This window comes from Asterias rubens, chromosome 21, assembly GCF_902459465.1.
Source record: "Asterias rubens chromosome 21, eAstRub1.3, whole genome shotgun sequence".
Taxonomy (NCBI): domain Eukaryota; kingdom Metazoa; phylum Echinodermata; class Asteroidea; order Forcipulatida; family Asteriidae; genus Asterias; species Asterias rubens.
This window is the reverse complement of record NC_047082.1, coordinates 8,366,752-8,392,851: the sequence shown is the minus strand read 5'-3', so window position 1 is coordinate 8,392,851 and position 26,100 is coordinate 8,366,752. Positions and strand designations below refer to the sequence as shown.

Genomic DNA, 26,100 nt, shown 5'->3' with positions numbered 1-26,100 from the left:
GGCCGCGATTTTTGACTGTCGTGTGCAGTGGTGCAAGTAGCTACTGCAAGTTAGTCGAAAACACACCAACATGTCATCATAGAAATGTTTCTTAAAGATGATTGAAGACAATTTGTTATCAAGAAACCACAGGGTAAGTGTCTTTGCCTTATTTAGTTCTCTATGTCGGCTGTTTGTTTGTTTGTTTGATTGTCAATTTTCTTTCTCATTATGCCTAGCCTGGTTCACGGTTCACCACGGCACTGCCATGGGCACTGTCACTGACGTTCTGTTTTTGGTTCTCATCATTCCATGAGATTCGGTCCCCGACTCAATTATCATATTTATTATTTTAATATAGGCACCATGCTATGCTAGGCAGAACATATTTAAAATAAATATAACAACAGTGACAGTTCAGTGTTCAACAGACTATAAAAATAAGAATCTTGCCTCTTCTAAAAATAAAATGGACTGAGTTGTTCTCGAGTCGAAGGAAGTCGAAGTACCCAGCCCATTTTAGTTATTTCAATTATAACTAACATCAATTTTCCTCATAAACTATGTAAGATATGTCATAATATTTTGACTGTCTATTGTATTGTGTCAGTCAGCAGTTCAATGTCAACCTTGACTGAGCCTGAGTTGAGTGTGTCATTCTTTCAATTTCATCTCTTCATAAGACATAATATTCATTCATCATGATTCGTTATTTTTTTATTTCATTTACGGTTCAAATATTATACTTTGTAGGCCCAACTAAAAAATGTGAAGTGGGGTAGGGTAAGTGAAACTACAATAATCAATACAAAGTTCAGATTGCATTTTACAAAATTACATGTCTTGTTATTTTTGTAGATAAACATAGGCCTAATTAATATAATAGGCTAAAACATATTTTCAGTCTGATTAGTGATATTATATAACACCCAAGCAGATCCTTGCCATTTGATTGGAGGATTGTCCGTCACGTGATAGCAAATAAAAGTACCATTGCACGCTGAGTCACTCACCGTGCTTTTTCGTTCCATCCGAAAAGTACCATTGCACGCTGGCAGCGTGCAATGGTACTTTTCGGATGGAACGAAAAAGCTGAGTAAAAACATCACTGCGTGCGCGTGTCTTTGGTAACGCAGCAGGTGTTACTGCAAGAAGGCATAGTAAAATTACTAGCATTCAGCTTCTACAGTTGAAATTGTTTGTTTTGAAAGTTGTATCTTTTAATCAAAATGACAAAGATCTACTTGGATGTTATATAAAACAAATAATGAATGTTTTTCATTCGTGCAATGCTGCGAATATGTTCATTCGTTGAAAGCTGGAATGTTCCATTCAACTCGGCTCCGCCTCGTTGAATAGAACATTCCATCTTTCAACTCATGAACATATTCGCACCATTGCACTCATAAACATTCATTATGTGTATACTATAGTATTACTACATACTACTAGTAGTAGTGAATAGTTCAAGTTCATCCTTTCCAACCAAAGGTCAATAATTAGGGCCTAAATGAAATTGGCATGGCCATGGCAATGGTTCCTTGTACTATTTTCATGATTTTCACTTTTTACTTCAGTGCTCGACTTCTGTGCGGTTTGATTGATAGTAATTGACTGGAGCCTAATTAAGATTGCACGCACAATAAATAATGCCTGTGCTGGTGAAGATGGGGAAACCAGACCATGAGGTGAGTTAACATCAGATTTAAGGCAAGCCCAAAGGTATAACCAGGATTTTGTTATTTTATTGAGGGGGCGAACATGAAAGAAAATGTCTTAAATTAAGGCTCAGTGGCAGCAGCAGACATATCGACTGCCCTTTTTTGCAGCTCTGAGCGTGTTTATAACATGCTCAGTAATGTGAGCGTACAGTAAGTCTGAGCCCACACACTACCGCCAAGAACTGTTGAAAACGTCCGTCCAAAATCTCCCGTTCAAGCCTTTTGGTCCATTTTTTAGTTAAAGGCCTGTGTTTTAAATATAAGGTTAAACAGTTGAAACAAATCTTTGGCGAGTGATTAAAACACATCAGAGATTTGAGAGTAAAGTGTGATACACGTCAACAGTTTCAGCAAGCTTACTTCACAGTAGGTACATAGGCCTACGTTTCACACTAAGAGACTTTGCACAAGGGTACTTGAGCCATATCTGAATTCGGACTCGGCCTTAGATGCAAGTTTCTTGTGCTATAAAATTAAATTGGAATATGCATTTTTTTCTGAACACTGAAGCTTGAGAGAGTTATGATGTCGAAGAAAAGGGGCGCTGCATACTTTCAAATGCTCAACAACTTCATGGAGAAGCAAAATGATCGAGAGCATCCAGAACCACAAATATGCACCGTGGAGATGATGAAGAAGTTACTGACCCTGCTGCAAGAGGTAGCTAGAAATGTCTGCCCTTGAAAATGATGTTATTTAGTCTTAAAATTTCTCTGTAGAGGGTGTTTTTTTTTTTTTTTAACCTGTCACAAAGAACATTGTCAAAATGATTGTTTTCAACAGAATCTTTTTAGGAATGGTCTCAAACATAAATCCATTTCTTTAAATTAAGACTTTGTGATTTTTTCCCTCCTCATGCCACCTTGTTTTTGAACGAAGCAAACTACCATTACTGTTGTATTTACTTTGCTTTGCTCAGGAGCTTGCCGTCAAACGTTTTGATGATGCAAAAGTAGTCGTCTCAACTATCCAGTTCCTGGCACATTTCCCTGAGTTTCCAGAGGGAATTTCCGTACTCCTCTCAAATGGATTAATGAACCTACTAGGTGAGATTTTGTACATGTTTTTAACACTCTTGGAAGCTGTCTTGGATCTTATTATTTATTTGTCTTCATAAGTTTTTCTTTACAGACAAGATTTGTGAAGTAGCCATCATGATGTTTTCCACCGATTTCCAACTTTGTTGCCTTGAAAAGAAACTGAATTTGTATTATTTAAATAACAATAAAAGTTTACTGAAGTTCCTCTGCCTTAATTATAGCTATAGGTAAGCCCTTGTACTCCATTTTGTTTCCCTATTTTGTGCCAAATATCATGGCTGTTGAAGAGAACTTGTTCCTGTTTGGATTTTAACCAAAACATATAGCACACTGACTTTTTTGAATTTTTTATCCAAACTATTTTAAGTTTATGTCATGGACGAGGCGCAGAAATTTGTCTCCAAATCCGACGGTTCTGTTACAAATACATCAGCTGATGCTCTCATGGAAGTCATCATGGAGACAATCAATGTGAGTAGAATCTGAGACTAGGCCCCATATCCATAGAGCTGCTAAGCACAAAAGTTTGCTTAGCATGAAATTTATTCTTTGATAAAAACAGGATTACCAACCAAATTTCCATTTGTTGCATATTGCTTGTTACTGGTATTCAACTGTTGTTTGCTTATCCTGAAAATCATGTGGAAATTTGGTTGGTAATCCTGTTTTTATCAAGGAAGATTTCATGCTAAGCAGATTTTTTTGCTCAGCAGCTCTATGAAATTGGGCCCAAGGCTTGAAATTAACATTTGACCGCAGGCCCTAGGCCATTCTTGTGGATTGTGGAGAGCTATTGAAAATATAAATGTGAGGAATGGCTCCCTCTGAAGTAATGTTGTTTTTAAGAAAGAGGTATTTTCCACTCAAAAATACTTCGGGCCTGAAGCCTTTTTGTCAGGCATCTAAAAGCACACAAATTTGTACAACAAGGGTGTTTTTTCTTTCATTCATTATTCTCTTGCAACTTAAATGACCAATCGAGTCAAAGTTTTTACAGATTCTGCATGCATATGTTGGGATACATCAAGTGAGAATACTGGCACCAACTGGTCTTTGACAGTTACCAAAAGTGTCAAGTGCCTTTAAAGCAAAGCAGTAGGGAAGCTCTGTGTTTAAAATATTTTCATCATTTGTTTCACTTGAAGGATGTTGCTGATTGCGCAGAAAATACTAAGAGAGAGGCTGTAAATGCATTCACAACGAAACTCATGAAACTGATTGTGTGTTCTGAGAAAAAGTTTCGTGTTCGTATGGAAGTAAGTGTTTGAGGTCAAACAATCGTAACAAGTGTAAATACCTATAGATCAGCAGAGTGTGGGTTCGAATCCCCAGCCGTGACACCTGTGTCCTTAAGCAAGACACATAACCATTGCTTCGTCCTTCGGATGGGACGTAAAGCCGTTGGTCCCATGTGTTGTTTAAACGCATGTAAAAGAACCCAGTGCACTTGTCGAAAAGAGAAGGGGTTCGCCCCGGTGTTCCTGGCTGGATTGGCAGCATATTGCGCCACAGCACCTTGTAAACCATTACATTGTGCTTAAGGATTAGGTCTTATATTATCTCAGAAATCGCCCCCACTCCTTGCAGTAATAATACCTGGCGCTTTGTATCCTTTGGCAAAAGGCGCGTTATAAATACGGTTATTATTATTATTAGATGTTTACATCAATAATATTTATTTTTATCTTTGTTTTATTGATTTGATTTGCTTCATTTGCTGTACAAAGACACTCAAGAACATGGATAGTGTACACTGTCTTTATATAAAAGGGCAAAAGATCGAGACAGTCCACCTGTAGTTTTTATTTTTCTGGTGATTCACAGAGTCTGTTAACTTCTTGCAGTAACATCTTTGTGAGGTCCTGGTTCTAGAACAAGGGGAAACATTTTCAGGAATGTTCACATTCTGCAATCCCATCCCCGCTTTGTTGCTCTATACTTTTACTGAAGAATTTCCCAGTTGTGGGGGCATAACTGGAATGCGTTGGTCCAATAGGAGAGAAACCCCATATGATCCACTGGTGCAAGTTTGACGACATTAATTTTGTATTCTTGTTTTGTTTCCGGAAGGCGTTACGGACACTGAATCTTCTCCTGGATGGATGTGATAGCGAAGCAGTTCAGGAACTTCACAACTTTCTACCCAATGTTAAGCTTATGTAAGTTTATTAATTTCATTACACCGATGTGTGTTAGCACTTTATCCAGTACTTTCCCAAGCTCTGTGAAAACAAAATCACAGGCTTTTATTACTCGGGTGGGATTCGAACCCACGACCCTTGCAATTCTAGAGCAGTGTCTTACCAGCGTCTGTGAGTATGTGCATATGCGTGCGTGCATGAAATAAAGTCCCTTGGGTATTATAATAATATTATTCTATGATCAAACCAGGAGTGCTGCGTGCTTCATTGATGAATGCGTTAATACGCGCATACTTTATGGCCACTTTCATAGCAAAAGAGGGGTTATTCGATACGCTCTATTGTTCGATAGAAATGTGCACAGAATGGGGAATCAAAAAAGTTGAGTGATAATGAACACTGTCTTGTACCAAGACTTCCTTTAGGCCAATGTAACTGTTTTTCTCAACAAGCTGTTTATTGGGGATACTCTATAACTGTAATTTTTTAAATCTTGTTTTAGGGGATCAATGGCAGAGTTTTTGACAACGGCTGGAGATTTTGAAATGCAAGTTGCCTGCACAGAGTCTCTAGTGAGGATAGTTAAGAGGGCAGATAGATCAACGCTTGCTCATCAGTGGTTTACTGATAACGACTTCGCTGGAGCTTTTATGCAGATCAAAGATGAAACATTCGAAGCGGTAGGAGTACATTTCATGCTGTTTCTTTTGTATTTATGTATTTTTTTTTTTTTATCTTGCAATAAACCTCAAGGGAAACTGAATGGGTTAATTTGAAAAATAAATTGGTTGAACAAAGACAAATTTTCCTGAACAGGACTTATCATTATCATTATTATTATTATTTTATTATTGAATCTGTGAGAAGCCAGTTTGAGAACTAAGCTTAACAGCGCGGTACCGCCAACATATTTCTTGTCAATTTAAGATGATTTTTTATTTCTCAATCCTGACAGGATTGCCGCAAGTTTCTTAACTATGTGAATGAATCTATTGGGAAGAAAAGAAGGTGAGTGAGATAAAAAAAAAGTTTTGTTTTGTCACCTATTTAAAATAATATTTTGGCTATGTAGTTTTTGGAAATGTTTATAAAGCATGGAAATAATTGTTTGACGTGAATTGAAGTGTGTACCTGTATTTATTTTTACAGACAAGATTCAATATAAGATTGAATGTACCGGTAGATTTTTTGTTTTATTTATTTTATATACAATTAGTTCATTTGCTTACTTGTAAGTATTATAATAGTTTGCTTAAAATAGCTTTCTTTTATAATGTCTTTCTTTCTTATATAAGCATTTAAACTTTTGAGACTTTTAACAACCTCTACCGTGTTGCTTCTCAAACCATCCACTGAACCAGCAAACTAGAGCTTATTTTCCCTTCAATATTTAGGAAGATACTTAAACAAAATACTGAGGCCTTTTTAACACCTGTTGCTTCCCAAAACCATCAACTTAACCAGCAAACTTTACTGTAATTCCTTTTCAATATTAATTAATTAGAAGATTCAGAATTTTAAAGACCTGCTCGAACGAAAATTTCAAGTCGTGAACTTTGCTGAATTCCACTTAAAAAGTTTTCGATGAATAAGGAAATCGAGTCATATGATTATAAATAGGTTTCAATTGAGTAAAAAAACAATCATTTTGTATGCCCTTGTCCAGAGCTTTTCTGCGAGATTTGCGAAAAGCCCCGTTACGTAATCACTCTAAAAACGTCATAAGTAGATAAAGCCGCTTTGTTGCAGCGTGGATGTATAACAAAGCAAACTCCCACAAATGACGTCAGCGGCATTGTCCTTTGACGCCCGCTCTCAACGGCAGAAGTGTTTTTAGTTTTTCAAAAAAACCTTTAGGTAGGGGCCTGATTTTTTACTCGATAATTACGAAAAGTTCAGAAGTGTACACATATCAAAATTACATTAAAATGGTGAACAAGTGCATTATAAACAAGTAAAAATACCACTTCTGTTGAAAACATTCCGCTCAGGTAGTTGTTTAACATCATAAAAAACGAAAAAGATAATAACATCCATGTTTTTTTTTCTTCTAGTGTGTTCTCCCTGCCTTGCATAAGTGCATATCTTGGATCATTCAAGGTATTTTTTATGCTCATCTATTTGGGTATCATTTTCACATGTAGTGCAGTGAAAATTAATATTTCAATTAAACTTTTAATTTTTATGATTTTTTTGATCTATTTCTAAATTTCTATTAGTGATACTGATCCATTCTACTTCACTGTTTTTTTTTTTTGGGGGGGGGGGGGGAGGGGGGTTAATAAATTTTATTTTTACAGAAATACATTTTTAAATAAAGTTCTGCAATTGCATCAGACAGGTGATATTTTATTTTTTTTGATGAAGGTACAAAATTGGATTTCTATTGGTATGAAACAAGGAACTTGTCAATAAAGTTTGCTATCTTTCAGTGAATGTATAATACTAATTCTCATCAAGTAGTCAGTGGGGACCAAGGGACCAATGGCTTTACTACCCATCCTGAGGGAGGAAGCATGGTGGTTAAGTGTCTTACTTAAAGGACACAGGTGTCATTACCATAGTTTGAGTGGCACTCTTAACCACTAGGCCATGACACACCACTTGTAATTGATTGCTTGATGATTGGTTAATTGATTGCTTGATTGATTGATTGATTGACAGCTGAAATGTCCCCTTGATGTAAACCTGAAAGATTTCTGGGTGGATTTCAACACGGTCAGTAACACCATCACTCTGTACATTGCTGAAGATGTAAACAGTGAGAATAATCAGGTTAGTCAATCCATCACTTGTTTTTAAACAAGTGACTTTTGTTATCAAAAGTCTTAAAGACACTTGACATCTTTGGTAAGTGTCAAAGACCCGTATTTTCATTTGGTCTATCCCAACATATGCATGAAATAACAAATCTGTAAAATTGTGGCTCAGTTGGTAATCAGAGATGCAAGAGTATAATGAAAGAAAAACCACCCTTATTGCACAATGTGTGTGCTCTCAGATCATACGATGCATAATAAAAGGCTTCAGACCTAAAGTCTTTTAATATTTGAGTGAGAATGTACCCCTCTCTCAAAAACTATGTTACTTCAAAGGGAGCTGTTTCTCTCAATGTTTTGTACTATCATCAGCTCTCCATTGCTTGCTACCAAGTAAATTGTTATGTAATAAATTATTTTGAGTAATAACAGATAGTGTCTAGTGCCTTTAAGTCCCCAAACCTCTCATAAAGTTTGAAAACTGATATGTTATTTCTTAAAAGTTGATTCTGATAATTTGTAGGAAGCAGGGATGTGGGAGACTGTCACCATACGGAAGGAGTCTGTGGAAAAATTCTATCACACAGGTAAACAAGATCATTCCAAAATTAAATTAAGGACATATTAAATTAAAAAATAAAAATTATTATGTTTTTTAACAAGCTTACCAACACTTAGTAGAAACATGAACAAATGAAACTTACATCTGAAAACCGAGTAACATCTAAATTATTTTTGGATTTGGAAAACGAACCTCTTAATTCTTAACATCATTTGTATTGTTTTGTTACCATCAGAAAAAGGTGATCGTCAAGCGTTGTTCATAACCCTGAATGTACCGCCCTCTAACCTTGTGGCTTTCTGTACGAGTGGTGATAGACAAGTCAGAATCCTCTTTGATTCACAGCTAGACATCGCAACACCGGTACTAGCTGTGTTTGGAAAAGAGCGTTCAAGAAACTCCAAATATAAAGCATCCGTCAGCCAGATCAATATTCAAGTCCATCGCGATGAGTTTGACAGTCCCGGTCCGCAAAGAAACATCCGCTCGGCTGATGAGGGTAGTGACACGGTCTCTATACAGAGTGCTAGGATCTATGGGCTAGAGGAGGGTGCTGGCCCACGCCCATCAGGACCTGTTATGCCACCCCCAGTGAGGGTACCCTTGGAGCCCTCATCTGGGATCTCCCACCATCCATCAGGACCCCATGGTCATTCAGCAAGGTCATCTGTACCGGTAAGTATACAAAAAAAGGTGACAGAGACCAAGTGATTTTACATTGCTAACTGTTTTTAATTAATGTTTAGTTTGCATCGGGATAAAGAATATTAATTAAACAAATATGGGGGGGGGGAACCCTTACATCGATTTTAAAAAAGCCAACAAATTTGCTTCTTTTATTTCTTGAGAAGAAAACAAACTGCAGATAGAACTACCTAGCAAAGTATGTCCTGTATATTTTTGCAAATTATGTAAGTTTTTAAGAGCTACTTGAAGAGAAGAATTTTGTTGTTTTGGGGGCATTTGTACTATAGGTATTTTTTGTTGGTGATCAGTTTCCAAAAGCGAACTTCTTTTTTTTTTTTTTTTTTTTTTTAAATCATCTGCGGCCGATTTCTTGACACTTTAGGATTAATCCTAACTCAAGTAACCCGTCCTAACTTTGAATGGGTTCAATTGGTCATACGTATTTGGATACGGGACTGAACCTGTCCTAAGTCCTAAGATTAATCCTAAGTTGGGAAGAGTTTGGTGAAATCGACGGCAGGACTTTTTTTATTTGTTTATTTTTGAAGGTGAAGAGAGTTGGGACTGCTGAAGACTCAATCACGCACAAAGTTTCCATTCCACTCAGCCCAATGAGAACCCCAAGCAGGATGATGAGTGAAACATCTTCAGTGTCATCTACGACTCATGTACCCTCCAACAGATCTCTCGCCAAGAAGTCAGGTAATACATGAAAGTAAAAATAAATGGCACATAGTGCTTCACACCATTTCGGTCTCTCTTGTCCCCTCTGAAAGGAACTGCAACCAATTTCACTAAAAACGCTAGTATTAATCCTATCTCGAGTTAGGACGAGTAACTTTGAGTTGGGACGAGTAACTTCGAATGGGTTATGCTTCCTAACTTAATTGGGCTTAAGTCCTAAGATTAATCCTAAGTTAGGAAGAGTTTGGTGAAACCCCTGGCATGGACATGCAAAATCTGTGAAAACTTCAACTCAATTGGCCATCCAAATTTTTAAGGGAATAATGAAAGAAAAACATCCTTGTTGCACAAATTTGTGTGCTTTCAGGATGCTTTTAAAACAAAGGCTTTAGGCCTGAAGTCGTTTGTTATTTGAGTGACTCTTTCTCAAAAACTTGGGCTTGTGGTACAGTTATCTTTTTTAAGTTATCTTTTGCTCCTGGAAGAGTTCACTATTTTGCATGATTTATATTACCTAGATTTCATCCAGCCTAAGACGCCAGTCAAGCCTACCCCACCTACAGTCAAGAGGGTCAAAACACCTTTACAGATTGTGGTCGGCGACAAAACAAATACAGATAGCGGCAATGAGTCCAATGCTACCTTCTCATCCTCCATCCACAAGAAAGCTTCTTCATCCTCCGGGGTCAGTATCGGCTCTACCTGTACCCCCGATCTGCTCCGACAGAAACTCCTTCAAGTTGGGAGACGGCGTAAAGAGACCTCTGGAAGAGAGAATTGTCAGGAAGGAAGAGGGTTAGGAGGAGGAGGGAAGCGTCAAGACGGAAGCAAGTCTGATCCTGGAACTTCAGCCAGTAAGAAATCCAAACAGGATTCGACGCAAGACAAGAGACAGCTCCGGTCACGTGGCGATGACGTGACTCAAACTCTACGAGCTAGCAGTATGTCGAACCTGGCAGGGCCTCAAAGCGATGAGATATCTGCCAAGCAAGATGTCGATGGAGCAAATGGTCCCAAAGAAGTGACTGATGCAAAGAAACTGTCTCGGAAGAAGTTTAGGTTGTACACTGAAGGAGGGATGATGATGGGGTCGGATGAAGGGGACCAAGATAACACTGATGCAGGTAAGATTAAAAATATCCTGCTCATGGGCCCAGTTTCATAAAGCCTGTAAGCACAAAAAACTAGCTTAGCACAGAAAAGTGTTGCTTAACAGAAACAGGTTACCAGCCACAGTAACATAAAGTTGACATTGTCGAAGCGGTGCCTCACGTATTTTTTACTTCGTTTAATTTTTTTGATTGAAAATAATCTTGTAATTCATTTCACTTTTCTGATTATTGTTTTTTTTGTTAGAAATGGTTATCCCAAGTTCCATTCCGACCCAAGAGAGTATAGAAGTTATTCCTGAGTCACTTCCTCCCTCTGGACAGCCCCTACAAACAGACCAAGATCAGTCTACTTCAAGGTAAGTTAAAGGGTTTTATACTTTTGTAGATCAAGTTTTAGGCCATGGCATGAATCCCTACTTACTGTGGATGAAGATGTATGTAATTAACCTGTAGGAGTTTCAGCTTCATTAGTCGACAAGTTTTTGAGAGAAAAAGTGAAAATCACAGATCGATATTTTCAGGAGAGTCGTGTAAGTACGTTGTGCAAGCTAAAATAATGTTCTCCTCCTGAGAGATAAAATTTACTTTTGTTTTACTCATTTCTCAAGAACTAAGCACCTCAGCAAGTAATATTTTAAAGGAAGTAGTCTACCATCACTATATTCAAATCGTTTTAGTTTAATCTGTGGAAATTGTGTTTTGTGTCCTATAAAAACTACCCAAGCCCTTTAAGCTTTCTTTTCGATCTATCCCGCAACACTGATGGTTGTTTGGGCACCCAAGACTGCGACCAGCTCGCTGTGACTTGGCAAAGTCCAAGCCTGTTCCACTCATCGATGTTGTCTTGCAACCTTTCTCCTGTCTTTTTTTTCTTTTTTTTTCTTTTCTTTTTTATGGAACTTGAGTCCACTGTCGTAAACCATCCATGACACCCACTTGTTAAAGTTTGTATTGGACTAAACTAAAGTATTTGATTGATGGATTATTTCAGGACCTTGGATAAATCAAGTTGTGTTCCACCATTCTCAGTCACCAAGAGTCCATCTCTAAGTACTTTGACTGAAGAGAGTGCACAGACTAGTCACAGCAGGAGCAATAAGGGCACTACACCCAACATGAATGGTAAAAAGTTAATTACAATCATCATCGTTTTCAATCACCTAGGACAAATTTTTCCACTGCAGCCAAACTTTTATGTTTGGAGAAAACTGTGTTTGAAGTTATACTATTTTGGAAATCATTGTTTCGGAAACTGTTTGGCAAGAAAACATCAAACTTTTTCCAAGCATGAAAAGTGAATGGAGATCCTAAACCAGGCAAATTATTTTTTTTTTTTTAATCACAGTATGTTTAATTTATGAATAATGAACTCAGTTATTTGGTTACTTAGTTTTGAATGGCCTGCGTTTCAACCCTAGCAGTCTTTTTTAGCCTTCGAGAAAGACTCTACTAGGGTCGAAACTTCAGGCCATTAACTATTTTTTGTATATACCATAGGTCCTTTTGGTTGGAAAGCAGTTTGCAAACAGTTAATTCTATTTTCTTAATTTGAAAAGAACATTGATAAAGCCTTCTCTCCTTTAAAACAATTTGTTTTACATTTTTTTATACTTTATTTTAGAACACGATGAGGAGTCACAAGTAAGACAAATGCTTAGACCAAGAGACGCCCAAAAGTCTCCTCTTCCAGTGGGAAACAAAAACCCCAGTCGTCAAAATGCTAAAGAAAGAGGCAACAGAGTTAATCAGAAAGCAAAATATGGTTCGTCAACAAGTGGTCCGAACGACACATCTGATGGAATAGATGAAGAATCAGATGCTGATGATGAAGAAGATGAGCAAATGAGAACCTCCTCAAGAAAAGATGTTTCCATCAAACCCAGCAAGAAGAATGAAATCATCAAAGATCAACCAACAAGCCTTAGTGACAAGATCAAAGCCACAACAAATCAGACTCAAGACGCAAGTCCAAAGAAATTCACCAGCATGCCACCCTCTAGAGCGTTCCGCAAAAAATCTAAGACCCCCGAGTCAAGCCAAGAGCTTTCTCAACTGGAGTTCACATCCCAGATGGAGATTCGTCCTAAAAGAGGAAGACCTAAGAAGAATGCTCCAAAAGAAGTTGTCAAGGGCAAGAAGCAAGTCGCTCAAAGAGGAAAACCGGGCAAGACTGTCACAAGTAACCCTGAGCCTAAGACGAGAAATCGGCGTGCTGCCGCCAACAAGGCCAAGGAGAAGATTCTGACCCAGAGTCAGCTCGGAGCAGCAACCAACTCTGATAGTCACCTGTCAAAGTCCGAATGCTCCACAGATGACGCCATCAGGAAGCCAAAAGGGACCACTAAGGCTGTCAGTTCAACTGCAGGAGAATTAACACACCCTTACTCGGAAAAGATACCAGTTCGAGTTCCATATAGACCAACCGCCTCCCAGAACATAAGTCCAAATACTCATGACTTGTCTGTGTATGATTTCGTTGACTTGGAAGAAGGTGCTCGATCCAAGTCGGCAATCAGAAGTCCTTTTTATTCAGCCAAGAAAACCTCAACCACTAAGGACAAGAGTCCTCCGTTTCTATCGGCAAGTCAGAATGTTCAAGACATCTCGGTTTACGACTTCAACGATAGTGAGAGTACCTCGACCCAAGGGAGAAGTAAACAGATTCGCGGCAGGAAGAAGCAAACTAAGCCAGCCGTGAAAGGTGTTAAACCTCGGAAGAAAGCTCCAATCAACAAGCCAAGAAAGAAGCAGCAGAAGAGTCCAGAACAACTGTCGGATATTGAAAGATCAAGAGACATCTCAAGACAAAAGCCACCACAGAAAACAAAGTATGCACTAAGTCCAATCGAGGTCATTGATGATATCGTAGGTTCCCCAATAACCTATGAAGACCTCTCGGATATTGGCCAACCAGAAACCGTATCCAGATGGCAACCAAAACAATCATCTAAGAAATGTGCTGAAAAGGTCGACAAGCAACCGATTAATGTACCCGTTAAAAAGAACACAGAGAGATCGCCATCTAGCTGTGAAGACCTCTCGGATATCGAGCAACCAAAAACCACATCCAGATGGCAACCAAAGAAATCATCTAAGTCTAAGAAATGTGCCGAAAAGATCGACGAGCAACCAATTAATGTACCAGCCAAAAAGAACACCAAGACACCGTCATCTAGTTGTGATGAAGACCTCTCGGATATTGAGCAACCAAGAAATGCTGCACCAATGCCAAGAGGATCCTTACCACAACTTCCTCTCTTACCAAGAAATCTTGATTCGGACGACGAGTATTGCGACGAGGAAGTGAGCGACTTCATAGGTACATTAACCACTCAACAGAGGCAGTTCTTCGAGAGAGGACTGAAGATAGTAAAGGATGTCGAGACAACGAGGAAACCAAAACCTGCGAAGGGGAAGAAACTGCCACCAAAGGTGCCAAGGAGTTTGGGGATGTCGCCAACGAAGAAGATCATTGTAAAAAGGTAAGGTGTTGACCAGTAGAGAAAGTAATTTTAAGCTGTTTATAGTGCATTGATCAATTTGATAATCAAGGACCCTCCACAAGCATAGAACTATTGTGATTTTAAATTGTGAAAAGTGCTTTAAAGCCATTGGACCCTTTCGGTACAGAAAACAAACAAAAAGTTCACAGATTTACAAATAACTTACAGGGTTTACAGAAGGTAGTGGTGAAATACTTCTCTTAAAATATTATTCCATGAAATGCTTTACTTTTTGAGAAAACAGTAAAACAATATAAATTCTCGTTAACGGGAATTACGGATTTATTTTAAACACATGTCATGACACGGTGAAACGCCCGGATACAAGGGTGGGTTTTCCCGTTTTTTCCTCCCGACTCCGATGACCGATTAAGCCCCGATTTTCACAGATTTGTTATTTGATATAGAAGTTGTGATACACGAAGTGTGGGCCTTGGACAATACTGTTTACCGAAAGGGTCCAATGGCTTTAAATAATAGTTCTTTTACTTAGAAGGATTTTCTTTGGCGGATTTCAGGATCCTAACTCCTTATATTGATCAATTTGCAGTGCATCAAAGCCAAAAGTAATAACAATCTCTGAAGAAGATGAAGAAGAAGACCTAGACATGACACCAGCTCCCACATCTGTCTCAAAACGTCACCAAGAAAAACCTAGCCGCTCTACCTCCCCAGTGCTATCGTCGTCAAGAAACCAGCAAGAGAAATCCTGTCCCTCTATGACACCAGCCGTCCAATCTGCCTCAAACCATCACCAAGAAAAACTTAGCCGCTCTGCTTCCCCAGTGCTATCGGTCTTAAGAAACAAGCAAGAGAAACCTTGTCCCTCCAGCACATCATCTGTTACATCCGTCGCAAGAGTCCAAAAAGAAAGAGTATCTCCCATGATGACACCAACTATGTTGTCTACGACAAGAAAACGCCAACAACTTGCGTCTGTAACGCAATCCATTAAACTCTCTTCATCAGGCAACCAGCAGGAGAGGCCACTCACCTCAACCGTCTCAAAGAAACTAAGAGAGGACAACAAGAGTGCGTCATTGATTAACTCAAGGAGTTTTGGATCTCAGATCGTTGAGGAGGAGTCGGAGGAGATTGCCACTAGAGAAAGTGCAAGACGCAGATGTGATGATGACGGATCTGAAGGACTGGATGAAGATGTGATTTCTGTCGAGAACTTCAGCAAGATGTGCCAGGTTTGTCAATTAAGATTCTCTTAAAGCCTGGTTCAAACCTCCTGCGAGTGCAAAGCAAATTTTTTCACTTGGTTGTTTTCGCAGCAAATGTTTCACAGGATTTGAGCATGAGTCAATTGATGTGAAGTATTGGTAACAAGTTTGTGACATCAAAACTTGTATCGCATTCGCAGAAAGTATGAACTGGGCTGAATAAAAAAAATAATATTGGTGTGATTTTACCCCTGTGTGCAAGTCGCACCATTTTGGGATTCAACGCAGAAAACACTGTGTCGTCAAAGAACATTTGGGAATGAGCTGGTAAGCAAGTAAAACTGGTAAGCATGTAACTGCTGCATTGCCTAAAAATTTGCATTACACTGTACAACGGAACGCACAAGGACATTGACTCACAAAATGGCACAACAAGAATTGTAGTGATGAGGACAGCAGGTGAATTGGGTAAATTCTTGGTAAAAACTTAATTGCTAGATTGCTGGACTTGTTTGGCTGAAAGATTTTACTGTCCTTCATTCTAATACTGGACTTGGGTCAGTGGTCCAGTGGGAATATTTCAAACTTTGTTAATTTTTTATATATTTGTTTTTTGTGTTTTAGAAAATGGTTAAGAAGTCCGGCAAGGGAATAGCAGCAGCTCGCCCACGTAGAAACATTCCCACAATAAACTACCAGTCTCAAGACAGGTAATAATAATAACTACACTAATAGACCATTGACGTCATCCAGCCGCCATCTTTGCGGTAAAACGGTGACGAAACAATCAAATAATTTCGTATAGACCTTTATGCACATGACGTCATTTCAGTCGGACGCCCTCACCTAGAGATCAAAATGAGGTTGTTCATTTGCCAATCCTGTGCGCCACGCATACACATCTGTGTGGCGCACAGGATTGGCAAATGAACAACCTCATTTTGATCTCTAGGTGAGGGCGTCCGACTGAAATGACGTCATGTGCATAAAGGTCTATAAGGAATTATTAGCGCATTTAACAATTGAGCCCATTGAAAATGTTATAAAGAAAGTGCTCCAGCTTCAAAAAATTTCTCTTCATTATAATTTTGAAACATCAAACTTAAGGCCTTGTCACACGAGGCAACTTGTGCAGGCAACTTGGAGGCAACCAACTGCAGTGCGTGCTGCAGGACAACTTTGGTAGCACATGAGTCATTTTTATAACAATGTCTTACGATCCACAAACGAAAAATGTTAACATTCAAATGTGAATGCCTTTTTTTTCTAGGAGATTGCCTGGAACAGTATTTTTTTTTCTTCACTTTTTTTGTTCAAGCTTTAAATCTATAAAGTTCCATTTGGCGCTTTGTAAACACCATCATTGTAATCAATTTCGATTTTAATTTATCTTGAAGTGGATCTGAATCGGGAGAAGAATTGCCCAAAGACAGATCTCAACCCTCTTCTGAAGAAGACGCCGTGCTTTACTCCAGGAAGAGGAGACAAGATGCAGATGACAGTTTGACTCGATCCAAGAAGAGAATATCATTGGAGACAGATGCAGTCAGTGAAAGGAGTTGGCTCACTGAGAAACCAAAACAAAAGGTACCTTATTTGTTTTTATTTTTTATTTTTTACATTAAAAATACAGAAGCTAGATCTAGGCACCTAACAATATTCCTACTCTTTTCCCAAAAGCTCCAGCTGTGAATCTATGGCCCTTTTCGAAACCACGGCTTCGGCTTTGAATTCGACTTCAGTCTCCTTTTCTTGTCTGAAGCCCTGGAGCGTGTTCGTGAAGCACGCGTAGTTCAAAACAACTTCAGGCCAAGCTAGCCTGAGCCGAATCCGGAACCGAACAACTTCAGGCCAAGCTAGCCTGAGCCGAATCCGGACCCGAACAACTTCAGGCCAAGCTAGCCTGAGCCGAATCCGGAACCGAACAACTTCAGGCCAAGCTAGCCTGAGCCGAATCCGGAACCGAACAACTTCAGGCCAAGCTAGCCTGAGCCGAATCCGGAACCGAACAACTTCAGGCCAAGCTAGCCTGAGCCGAATCCGGACCCGAACAACTTCAGGCCAAGCTAGCCTGAGCCGAATCCGGAACCGAACAACTTCAGGCCAAGCTAGCCTGAGCCGAATCCGGAACCGAACAACTTCAGGCCAAGCTAGCCTGAGCCGAATCCGGAACCGAAGCCGTGGTTTCGAAAAGGACCTATAACTCCAGTGGTTATCGAAAGGTTGACATGCCATCAATTCAATGTACCTGCTAATAATACCTGGATACCAGTTTCAGACTTTTTTTTTCTCGTAAGCAGCGACTCGAATCCCTGCATCACAGAGGTGTGTAATTTCTTCAATCCAGTAGTAGTTAAAAAGCAGGACAGTTCTTTTCAGAACTGAGAAGTCTCCCGAACATCTGATAAATCTACTCTGCGGTAGTAGAATAAAGAAAGACAGTTCTCTGAGAGCAACTTTGGGGTTGAACAAAGAATTGACTAGGAGTGGGATTCGTACCAACGACCTCCGGATTAACATGCCATAAAGGATTTGATGTTTTGTATTTTGATATCACTCTAGGTTTCAACATACTCCAAGAATCCAAACCAACAGTGGGTGACATCAACGTCTATGCTGCAACTGGACACAGTGAAGAAACCAAAGAGACAAGCAGAAAAGAGAACTAAGGTATAGCTTCAATCATTTTCTTCAAGACCTTAGTAAATTTTAACTAAAACCAGTCAGTCAGGTCGGTCATTTTAAAAAGCACTGGACACCTTTGGTAATTGTCAAAGAACATTATTCTAAACTTCCCAACACTAGCATCAAATAGCAAGTCTGTGAAAATTTAGGCTCATTGGTCGTCAAAGTTGCAAGAGAACAATGAAAAAAAAACACCCTTTTACACAACTTTGCGTGCTCTCAGATCCATAAAAGGCTTCATGAAGGCCTGAAGTATTTAATTATTAATGGATTGAGAAATTACCTCTTTCGCAAAAACTGTTACTTCGGAGGGAGCCGTTTTTTACAATGTTTTATATGATCAACAGCTTTTTTGCTAACCATTATTTCGAGTAATTACCAATAGTGTCCAGGGCCTTTAAAGCCTTTTATAATTACTAAACATAATTGATTTGTGAAAATATTTGTTTTCTTCATTGAAATTCTTTTTGTTTACACTTTTGGTTTGTCTCCTCAGCTGCCACCAAACCAACCCAAGAAGAGGAAGAAGAAACAGATCGTCTCGCCTGACTCGGATAATAATGAAGATGACGTGGGGGTATCTGTGCATTACTATAGGGAGGAAAGTGCAGGCATCGGTGACAGCCAACCATGTCAAAAGGCTGTCAACAAAACCACAGTGATTGACAAGCCTTCTAGAAAGGAAAACATTACTCAGGTAAACCGAGAGTGATCTGCAGCCATTTTTAAAAAACAAAAATACTCAAACCTCAGTTGTTACCAAAAGAAATCTTAGAAGTAAGTGGTGAACCTTTAAAAGGCACTGCAGCCGATTTCACGAAACGCTAGGATTAATCCTATCTCGAGTTAGGACGAGTAAACCCGTCCTAACTTAGGATGGGTTCAATGTGTCCTAACGTCTTTGGATATGGAACTTAAATCATCCTAAGTCCTAAGATTAATCCTAAGTTAGGAAGAGTTTGGTGAAATCGATGGCTGGAAACCTTTGGTAATTGTCAAAGACCAGTATTCTCTCTTGGTGTATCCCAACATATGCAGAAAATAACAAACCTTTAAAAACTTAATCTGAAGCCCTTTTTAGGGCATCTGAAAGCACACAAATTTGTGCAACAAGAGTGTTTTTTCTTTCATTGTTCTCTTGCAACTTTGATGACCAATTGAGTCCAAATGTTCACAAATGTGTTATTTTATGCATATGTCGGCAGACATGCAACTTTCTAATTGCAAAAAAAATGGGAAATGGCCGATCACACCGCCTTTTGTACACTTTTCTATGGTAATGTTTTGAAAATAAAAAGATGATATCAGCTGAAAAGTGGAATGCCTGATTGGGATTCACCGAATGAGAATACTTGTCTTTGACAATATTACCAAAGACGTCCCTGCAGTGCATTTAATCATCTTGTCCATCTCTTCTTACCACCCTAGCCCATCAGTGAACCAGAAGATCTCTGCCCTCTTATGCCCTCTGTTGATGACTGGATGGCAAGTCAGTACATTGCTGATCTAGTCACCCCACGACTTAGTCTTCACTCTACAAACTCCAGTAGATGTAACAGCATCGGCAAATCACCAAAGGTAAGGTATTCAGGGATGTGATTTCATTCTTCTTCTTTTTTCACCAACATTTTTTTCTTAAAATCCCCCCCCTAAAAAAATAATAAATTAATTAATAAATAAACAATAATAATAATAATAAAAATAATAAATAAGTAAAATAAATAAGCAATATGTATAATATATATTTTTAATTGCCTCTGAAGAAGGTCCGGTTTGGATCGAAAGCTAAGGCCATCTACCTACCCTACTCATTTTATATGTATTTTATTTTATACTTCAAATCAAATTCATAAGAAAATGTAGATGAAACCCAATGGAACTCTCGAACCCTAACTCTGCTGAACAGAAACTCCCAGCAGGTGCTCCTTTCAGGCCAAGACAAGTCATTAAATGTATACCCGCTCTTCGATTTGACTTCTGTATCTGTTATTTTCAGGTGACATTTGACTGTGACCCAGAGTCTGATGAGGATGTGAATCTTCCGAACCAAGAACAGGACATTCTGAAATCTGGTATTTTTCTATTTTTCGACTCTGGAATAATATTTCAATTCTCAAACATAGCTGGAATATTGGGTCATATGCATAAAAACTAGATTTTTCTTTTACTTGAAAATATCAAGTGTTTACTACCATCCATATGAATAAAAGGAAGTAAAAGCTTTTACTGGAAAGTATTTACTAAAATGCTAAAAGTATCTACTTTTAATGAAAAGTAAATCCTTTTCTTTTTAGCACTTACTTACTTTCACATGAATAAAAAGGAGAAAATACTACAAAATGCTAGTAAGTGCTGGTCATTTGGACACAGAAGTAAAAGGCTTATCTGAAGAAATGACGGTGTTTATGAATGTTCCTCACAGGATAATTTTTTTAGTCCAAATGAAAGACATCACTGAAATATTAAATAGACACATGCACAGTGTTTCACAACAGAAACAATGCACACAAACTCAAACTGCTTTTAAACAAGTTTGTTTATATTTTTGCTGAGGATAAAATAAAACCGTTAGTAAAAAAAACGTTTTGTATCAGTAAAGCAAGCTTTTTTAAAGACATAAAGCAATTTTTCGGCTCAGAAATGAATGCCTCGGCCATTAAGGCTCAGAAAAGGTAATTTTTTAAACAATTAAATGCATTTCAATAGAATGTTGTTCGTGTTACTATTAAAACTTCTGAGTTTAAATTAAATAGCTATGCTCAAATCCAGCTCTCATCTTCTCTATATAGCACTGTAAGTTTCAAAACCTTAACAAAAACGTATTGATTCTGGGTGTCCAGATGAGTCGTCTTCATCAAAATGTTGTCAGAATAAAAACCTCATGGCTGACTTGAAGATTTCTTAAAATACAAAGTTGGGGGTGCAGAAAACAAATGCTATATTTTTACATGGTATACAGATGCTCTATAATAATTTGTCTTTAGGAGGGAAATCTCAACTTTACGTTGAGCAAAATGGTTAAGTATACCTCATTGTGTTCAAAACCTTTTAGAAAAGGTTTTTTATAATACTTGCATTGATCATGTTTATATTCTAGGACCCTCAACCTGGCCAAGACCGAGCTCTTCATCTCTGAAGAGGAAATACGGCAATCTCTTTACAAGTGACAATGAGGAGGAGGGGGAGGAGGAAGATAATTACGAGGAGGAGGTGGGGAGGTCTGAGGATGCGAACAGACTGACTGGTTCACTCAGGCCAAAGAAACTCTTCAAAGGAGGTTAGTATAGCAGGGATGTGATTTCTCCGTTTCTTTTTTTTTTTATCCCAAAACAAAACTTGCTTTTAATTGTTTTATTTTTGTTAATGAGCTCAGGAGAGTCGTTGTTCATGCTTAAATAATTTTTGTCTAACTGTTCATAAACGGAATAACAACCAAGTTGGTTGGGTTACACAGGGTATAGTGTCGTAAAACAAATCAGAGATTTTGTTTTGTTACAAGTTTAAATTGGCACTGTTAAACACTGATTAGGAAAAAAGTTACTTAAGAAAAAAAGATTTGATTTGGTTTCTTTAATGCTGAACTAGCAGTCCTCCCAGGAGCCAACATCGAGGCAGATGAAGATGAAGATGAAGATGTCTACGAAGATGAAGACGATATACTCAACAGTGATGGACAGACGTCTTCTACCGCCTCCATGGAGATTTTACCCACCGTCCATATCACTCAAATGCTTAAAGCAGTCGGGGAGAACCTCAAACAGAAAATGATGGTTAGAAACTTTTTTATTTTTTTTATTTTTTAACCTAAATAAACTTAATAATTATTGTTCAAGCAAGGGCCGCTTTGTATTTGGTTGATTTTCGCTGAAAATATTAATTTATCATAAATGTTAATTTTTCAAGTTACTTTTAGCCTTGCAGACTTGTGGTTTTTTCCCTGTAAAATTTAGCCCTGTGCAGTTACTGTACATGCTCAAAATAAATATGCAATTTATTCATCTAACCTGTTCTGTAGACTAAGCGAATTCAAGCCCAGAAGTTAACCGATGGTGCAGTGAAATCCACACAGAAATCAGTCTTAAATATGTGGGCCAAGCAGCTTCAAGCAAGGTAAGAAACTTCTCTCTGCACCATCATCTTTCTGTTTCGATCTAAGTAAGGGCAAAACAAATATATATGTATTTTTCATGGAATTGGGCTCGTCTAAAAGTGTGATCACCTTTTTGGGGGGATCAAGGGGCTGCATGAGCTCATCTCAGTTTGACTGAATGTTTCGCTCACTGAAACTTCAATAAATGATTTGAATTAATTTTCCCATTGAAATGTCTACCTATATCTGTTTAACACAACTTTATAATTAGCTTAATTAATTAAAAACTGCATGGATGATTACTACTACTTGAGCATGCATGCATGAGGGTCTGCACGTTTATAGCCCAGTGGCGGCGGTTTGTGCAGTAAAGACAAGACAGGATTTGTTTTTCATGTTTATGTAATATTTCATGTTTGTTGTAGTGAATTTTTTAATCTTCCAGCAAGTCAATTCACTGATTCTAATTTGCAAAATATAATTTTATTTTTTTAGGAGCAAATGTCAGGAAGAATTTAAGAGTGTGTTATTGAGTGAGCTACTGTCCTTAGAAACTGACTTGGGTAATCTTCAGGAACAGTACATGAAGATGGAGGCATACCTTAAGCAACATCACCGCAAAGTGGCATCCACACTGATCCAACAGTAAGTTAAAAAACAACGATTTCATAGAGCTGCTTTCAATGTTGAGTCTCATTGTTGCACCGCCTTCTTCTGCGTTCCAGTCAACATTGAGCGGGGGGATGGGGAAGTGAGAGTTTTTTGTCAGGGGAAGTGGACGGGGGTGGCCCAAGCATTTTGGCCGGGATTGTAGAGTGCAGTCTTTACAGTCCAAATATGAAGAAAGTAACGATTTTAACCATGAGCTTGGTATAGAAACTGCTGCTCTTTTAGAATCGATAACTCCAAGGGTTATCAAAAGGTTGTAATACCATCATTTCCATGTACCTCCCAAGATCTGGGTCCCAGTTTTTAACTTTTTTTGTCCTAAATTCTTCTCACCTATATCTCTCCAACAACCTCCCGATTCCATCCCAGTGTCTCTAGAGTGAAGTCTCTACAATCTGAACACAGAGAAGAAAGTCGAGATCTTAACCATGAGCTTGGCAAACACCTGTTGCAGAGCGTCAAGCAAGTACTTGCACAGGAGATGGTCACCATGCAGAAGAAGCTCCTTCAAGATTCGGTAAGTGTGTCTCACCATTTTTGTTTTCTCTAGTCTCTTTATTTAGCCTTTAATGGGTTTTTTGATGCCTTTGTAGATCAAAATGATGAATCCCCACTCATTGTAGTGAAGATGTATGTAGAAGTTTCAGCTTCATTCGTCGTCTCAAGAGGATTTTTTTCAGGGGAGTCGCGTAAGTCCGTTGTACATGCTAAAATAACTTTCTTCGCACCGAGGTGAAAATTGTTTTTGTGAAACTGTTTTACTCATTTCTCAAAAACTATAGCACCTCAGCAAGTAACATTTTAAGGGAAGATTTCTACTATTATTATCTTCAAACCATGTAAGTTTAATATAAATCTGTGAAATAACTACACAAAAGTTATTTTTAACCTTTATTGACAGCAACAACATGAGATTCAACAGATGAAGAGAAGCCTGCAGACGATGCTCATGCAATAAGACCCAGTAAAGCCATTTCTGCATTAGGGGATGTGGCTATGGATTGATCATCACATTATCATGAAGCGGCATTAAGCCGGCAGGCCCTCCCAAAAAAATATATGTTTAGCGTCCCTTTAAGAGGCAATCTCTTTTTCTCTTTTTGTTTGTTTTTTTGTTTTTGTAATGAAAAAAAAAAAGATGCATTTTAACGATCTCAGACAGACAAAGTATACACTGTATTTTGAAGAATTGCTCAGCCGGTCCTGTAAAAAAAAAAAAAAAATCCTCCTTCCCTTTTTGTTAAAAGGCAGGAAAATAACATGTTTTTTTTGTGGGGGCCATAGGATGCCAATAGCAATACCCCTAGTCACTCAAAACAGGTTTGGACTAGGGTAATACTCTAGTCCCTGGCTCAGTGATAAGCTCAGTGATACCCTCCAGTAACAATCTTGGAGTGAGTTTGTAAGTTTCTTTAAAATTTCGTTCCATTTTATTCAGAAAAATTATATTAATTTCAAATATAAATTAAGTTAAAAATATCATTTCATCCAATTTAATTCTGAAAAAGAGTTTATTGTTAACTAATGACTATGTTCAACTTCTTGCATATCTTGCATAAAAGATCTTTTACCTGAACTTTTGTTGTAAATTCATGTTGCATTTTCTTCATGTAGTTGTTTTTGCTTTCATAAAGAATGTACTTTATGCACATTCGTTTGGGAGGAACAAAATTGTAATGAATATAAAATGAAATGTTTATTTAATACTTTTCAAATTCTTTGACGTATTTTCTACAGTGATCATCAATATTACACTAAACGTTGAATAAGTTATAATTAGTTAGTTTGGATAGGCTTTTCATTGTTTAGGATCGTTTTGTTAAAGGCAGTGGACACTATTGGTAAATGTCAAAGACCAGTCTTCTCACTTGGTGTATCATGCATAAAATAACAAACCTGTGAAAATTTCAGCTCAATCGGCCGTAGAAGTCGCGAGATAATAATGAAAGAAAAAACGCCCCTGTCACACGAAGTTGTGTGCTTTCTGATGCTTGATTTCGAGACCTCAGGTTCTAAACTTGAGGTCTCGAAATCAAACTTGTGGAAAATTACTTCTTTCTCGAAAACTATGTCACTTCGGAGGGAGCCGTTTCTCACAATGTTTCATACCATCAACCTCTCCCCATTACTCGTCACCAAGAAAGGTTTTATGATGATATGCCTTTAAATCATAGATTGTTTATTGGTCATCCAAACTATCAAGTAAATTTAAATAGAGATCACATGTGAAAGTTTCAAAGAAACAGCAAACAACTGGCGCAGTATTTTCAGTAATAATGTCAAACCCATACATGCTTAGCGAGGTGACAGCTGATACCAACTGCCTCTCTGGCGGCAACATTAACGGACGAACACCAAAGAAATTTGAATCTCCCTAACTTGCCCCAGGCGAGCTTTGGAGATTTAAAAAAAAATTGACATGCTTTTGTTGATTTCTAATCAACAGGGGGAATGCAGATGAAACAATTTCAGACTTTTAGATAAAAATTTAACCTTTTTTCAGGGTAATACAAAAGTTGGGTCTAAAATATTTCAAAATGAGAAAATTTTACCTTACCTTTTCTTTTTGGATTGTTAGGCCAAATTTCATCCTAGAACATGCTCTGAAAGTACTAGTTGCATTAAAACAAATTGTTTTGAAGAACTGAAGAAATACTTCAATAATATTAGAAAACAATAATATAATGCAATTATTTAATTGTAAACAGAATTCTTCTGTGAAGCCAAATTATTTCAAAGTTTTCAAAGTTATATTATTCTGATATTCTTTGTTATCTGTTATTTATTCCTGGTATTTATTATCAGTACTTACAAGTTCCAGTAAAAGACAATTGTTGGACATTATTTGTTTCTCTGGCTTTGGCTTCTTTGAATTTATTCATGTTTTGTACTTCTGAGTATTCAATTGATTTATTTATTTGAAATGTTTTTTATAATCAATGTAATTTTGTTTTATCACAATCCTAAAGGATCCACAAATCAGCTAAAATCTCAAAAACTAACACTTAGTTTAAAATCAAAACTTTTTTGTTCCGAGTGTCATGAAGACTGTCTTGGACTCAATACCTTTCTTGTTTCTGTGAGCTGTTTGAGTGCAGGGGTTTTATTTGACACAATTTAAAAAACAAAACATTACCAAGGAACTTCTGCATAGAAATTTTAAATGGCATTAACTTTTGAGGACCATTTGAACAGTTTTTGTTTCTATAAAATTTGCTCATAAGGCAAAAGAACTTGCACAATATACCTTATTTCTTCCAACAATGTATGTGACAATAAAAGCTTGAGAAAGTAGAAGT

At 37.9% G+C, this 26,100-nt stretch overlaps 1 protein-coding gene across 2 annotated transcripts; it reads left to right on the top strand.

Annotated features, from left to right (window-relative positions):
- On the top strand, positions 1-23,901 carry LOC117304487 (serine/arginine repetitive matrix protein 2-like). 2 transcript variants are annotated; one of them, XM_033788981.1, is made up of 31 exons: positions 1-133; positions 1,557-1,667; positions 2,211-2,360; positions 2,620-2,746; positions 3,108-3,211; positions 3,886-3,996; positions 4,811-4,899; positions 5,384-5,561; positions 5,837-5,889; positions 6,936-6,981; positions 7,546-7,656; positions 8,164-8,227; positions 8,438-8,877; positions 9,438-9,591; positions 10,092-10,697; positions 10,930-11,041; positions 11,677-11,807; positions 12,307-14,167; positions 14,739-15,384; positions 15,982-16,067; positions 16,755-16,944; positions 17,920-18,027; positions 18,539-18,739; positions 19,471-19,620; positions 20,039-20,114; positions 21,140-21,319; positions 21,631-21,812; positions 22,058-22,152; positions 22,628-22,777; positions 23,171-23,318; positions 23,703-23,901. In XM_033788981.1, exons 2-31 carry the CDS (start codon positions 1,629-1,631, stop codon positions 23,757-23,759), a joined length of 6,645 nt encoding a protein of 2,214 aa, XP_033644872.1. In that variant the 5' UTR covers positions 1-133; positions 1,557-1,628; the 3' UTR covers positions 23,760-23,901. The 2 variants fall into 2 exon arrangements, with proteins under 2 accessions (XP_033644872.1, XP_033644871.1); XM_033788980.1 differs by having other exon boundaries at positions 21,628-21,812.
- The last annotated feature ends 2,199 nt before the right edge of the window (positions 23,902-26,100 follow it).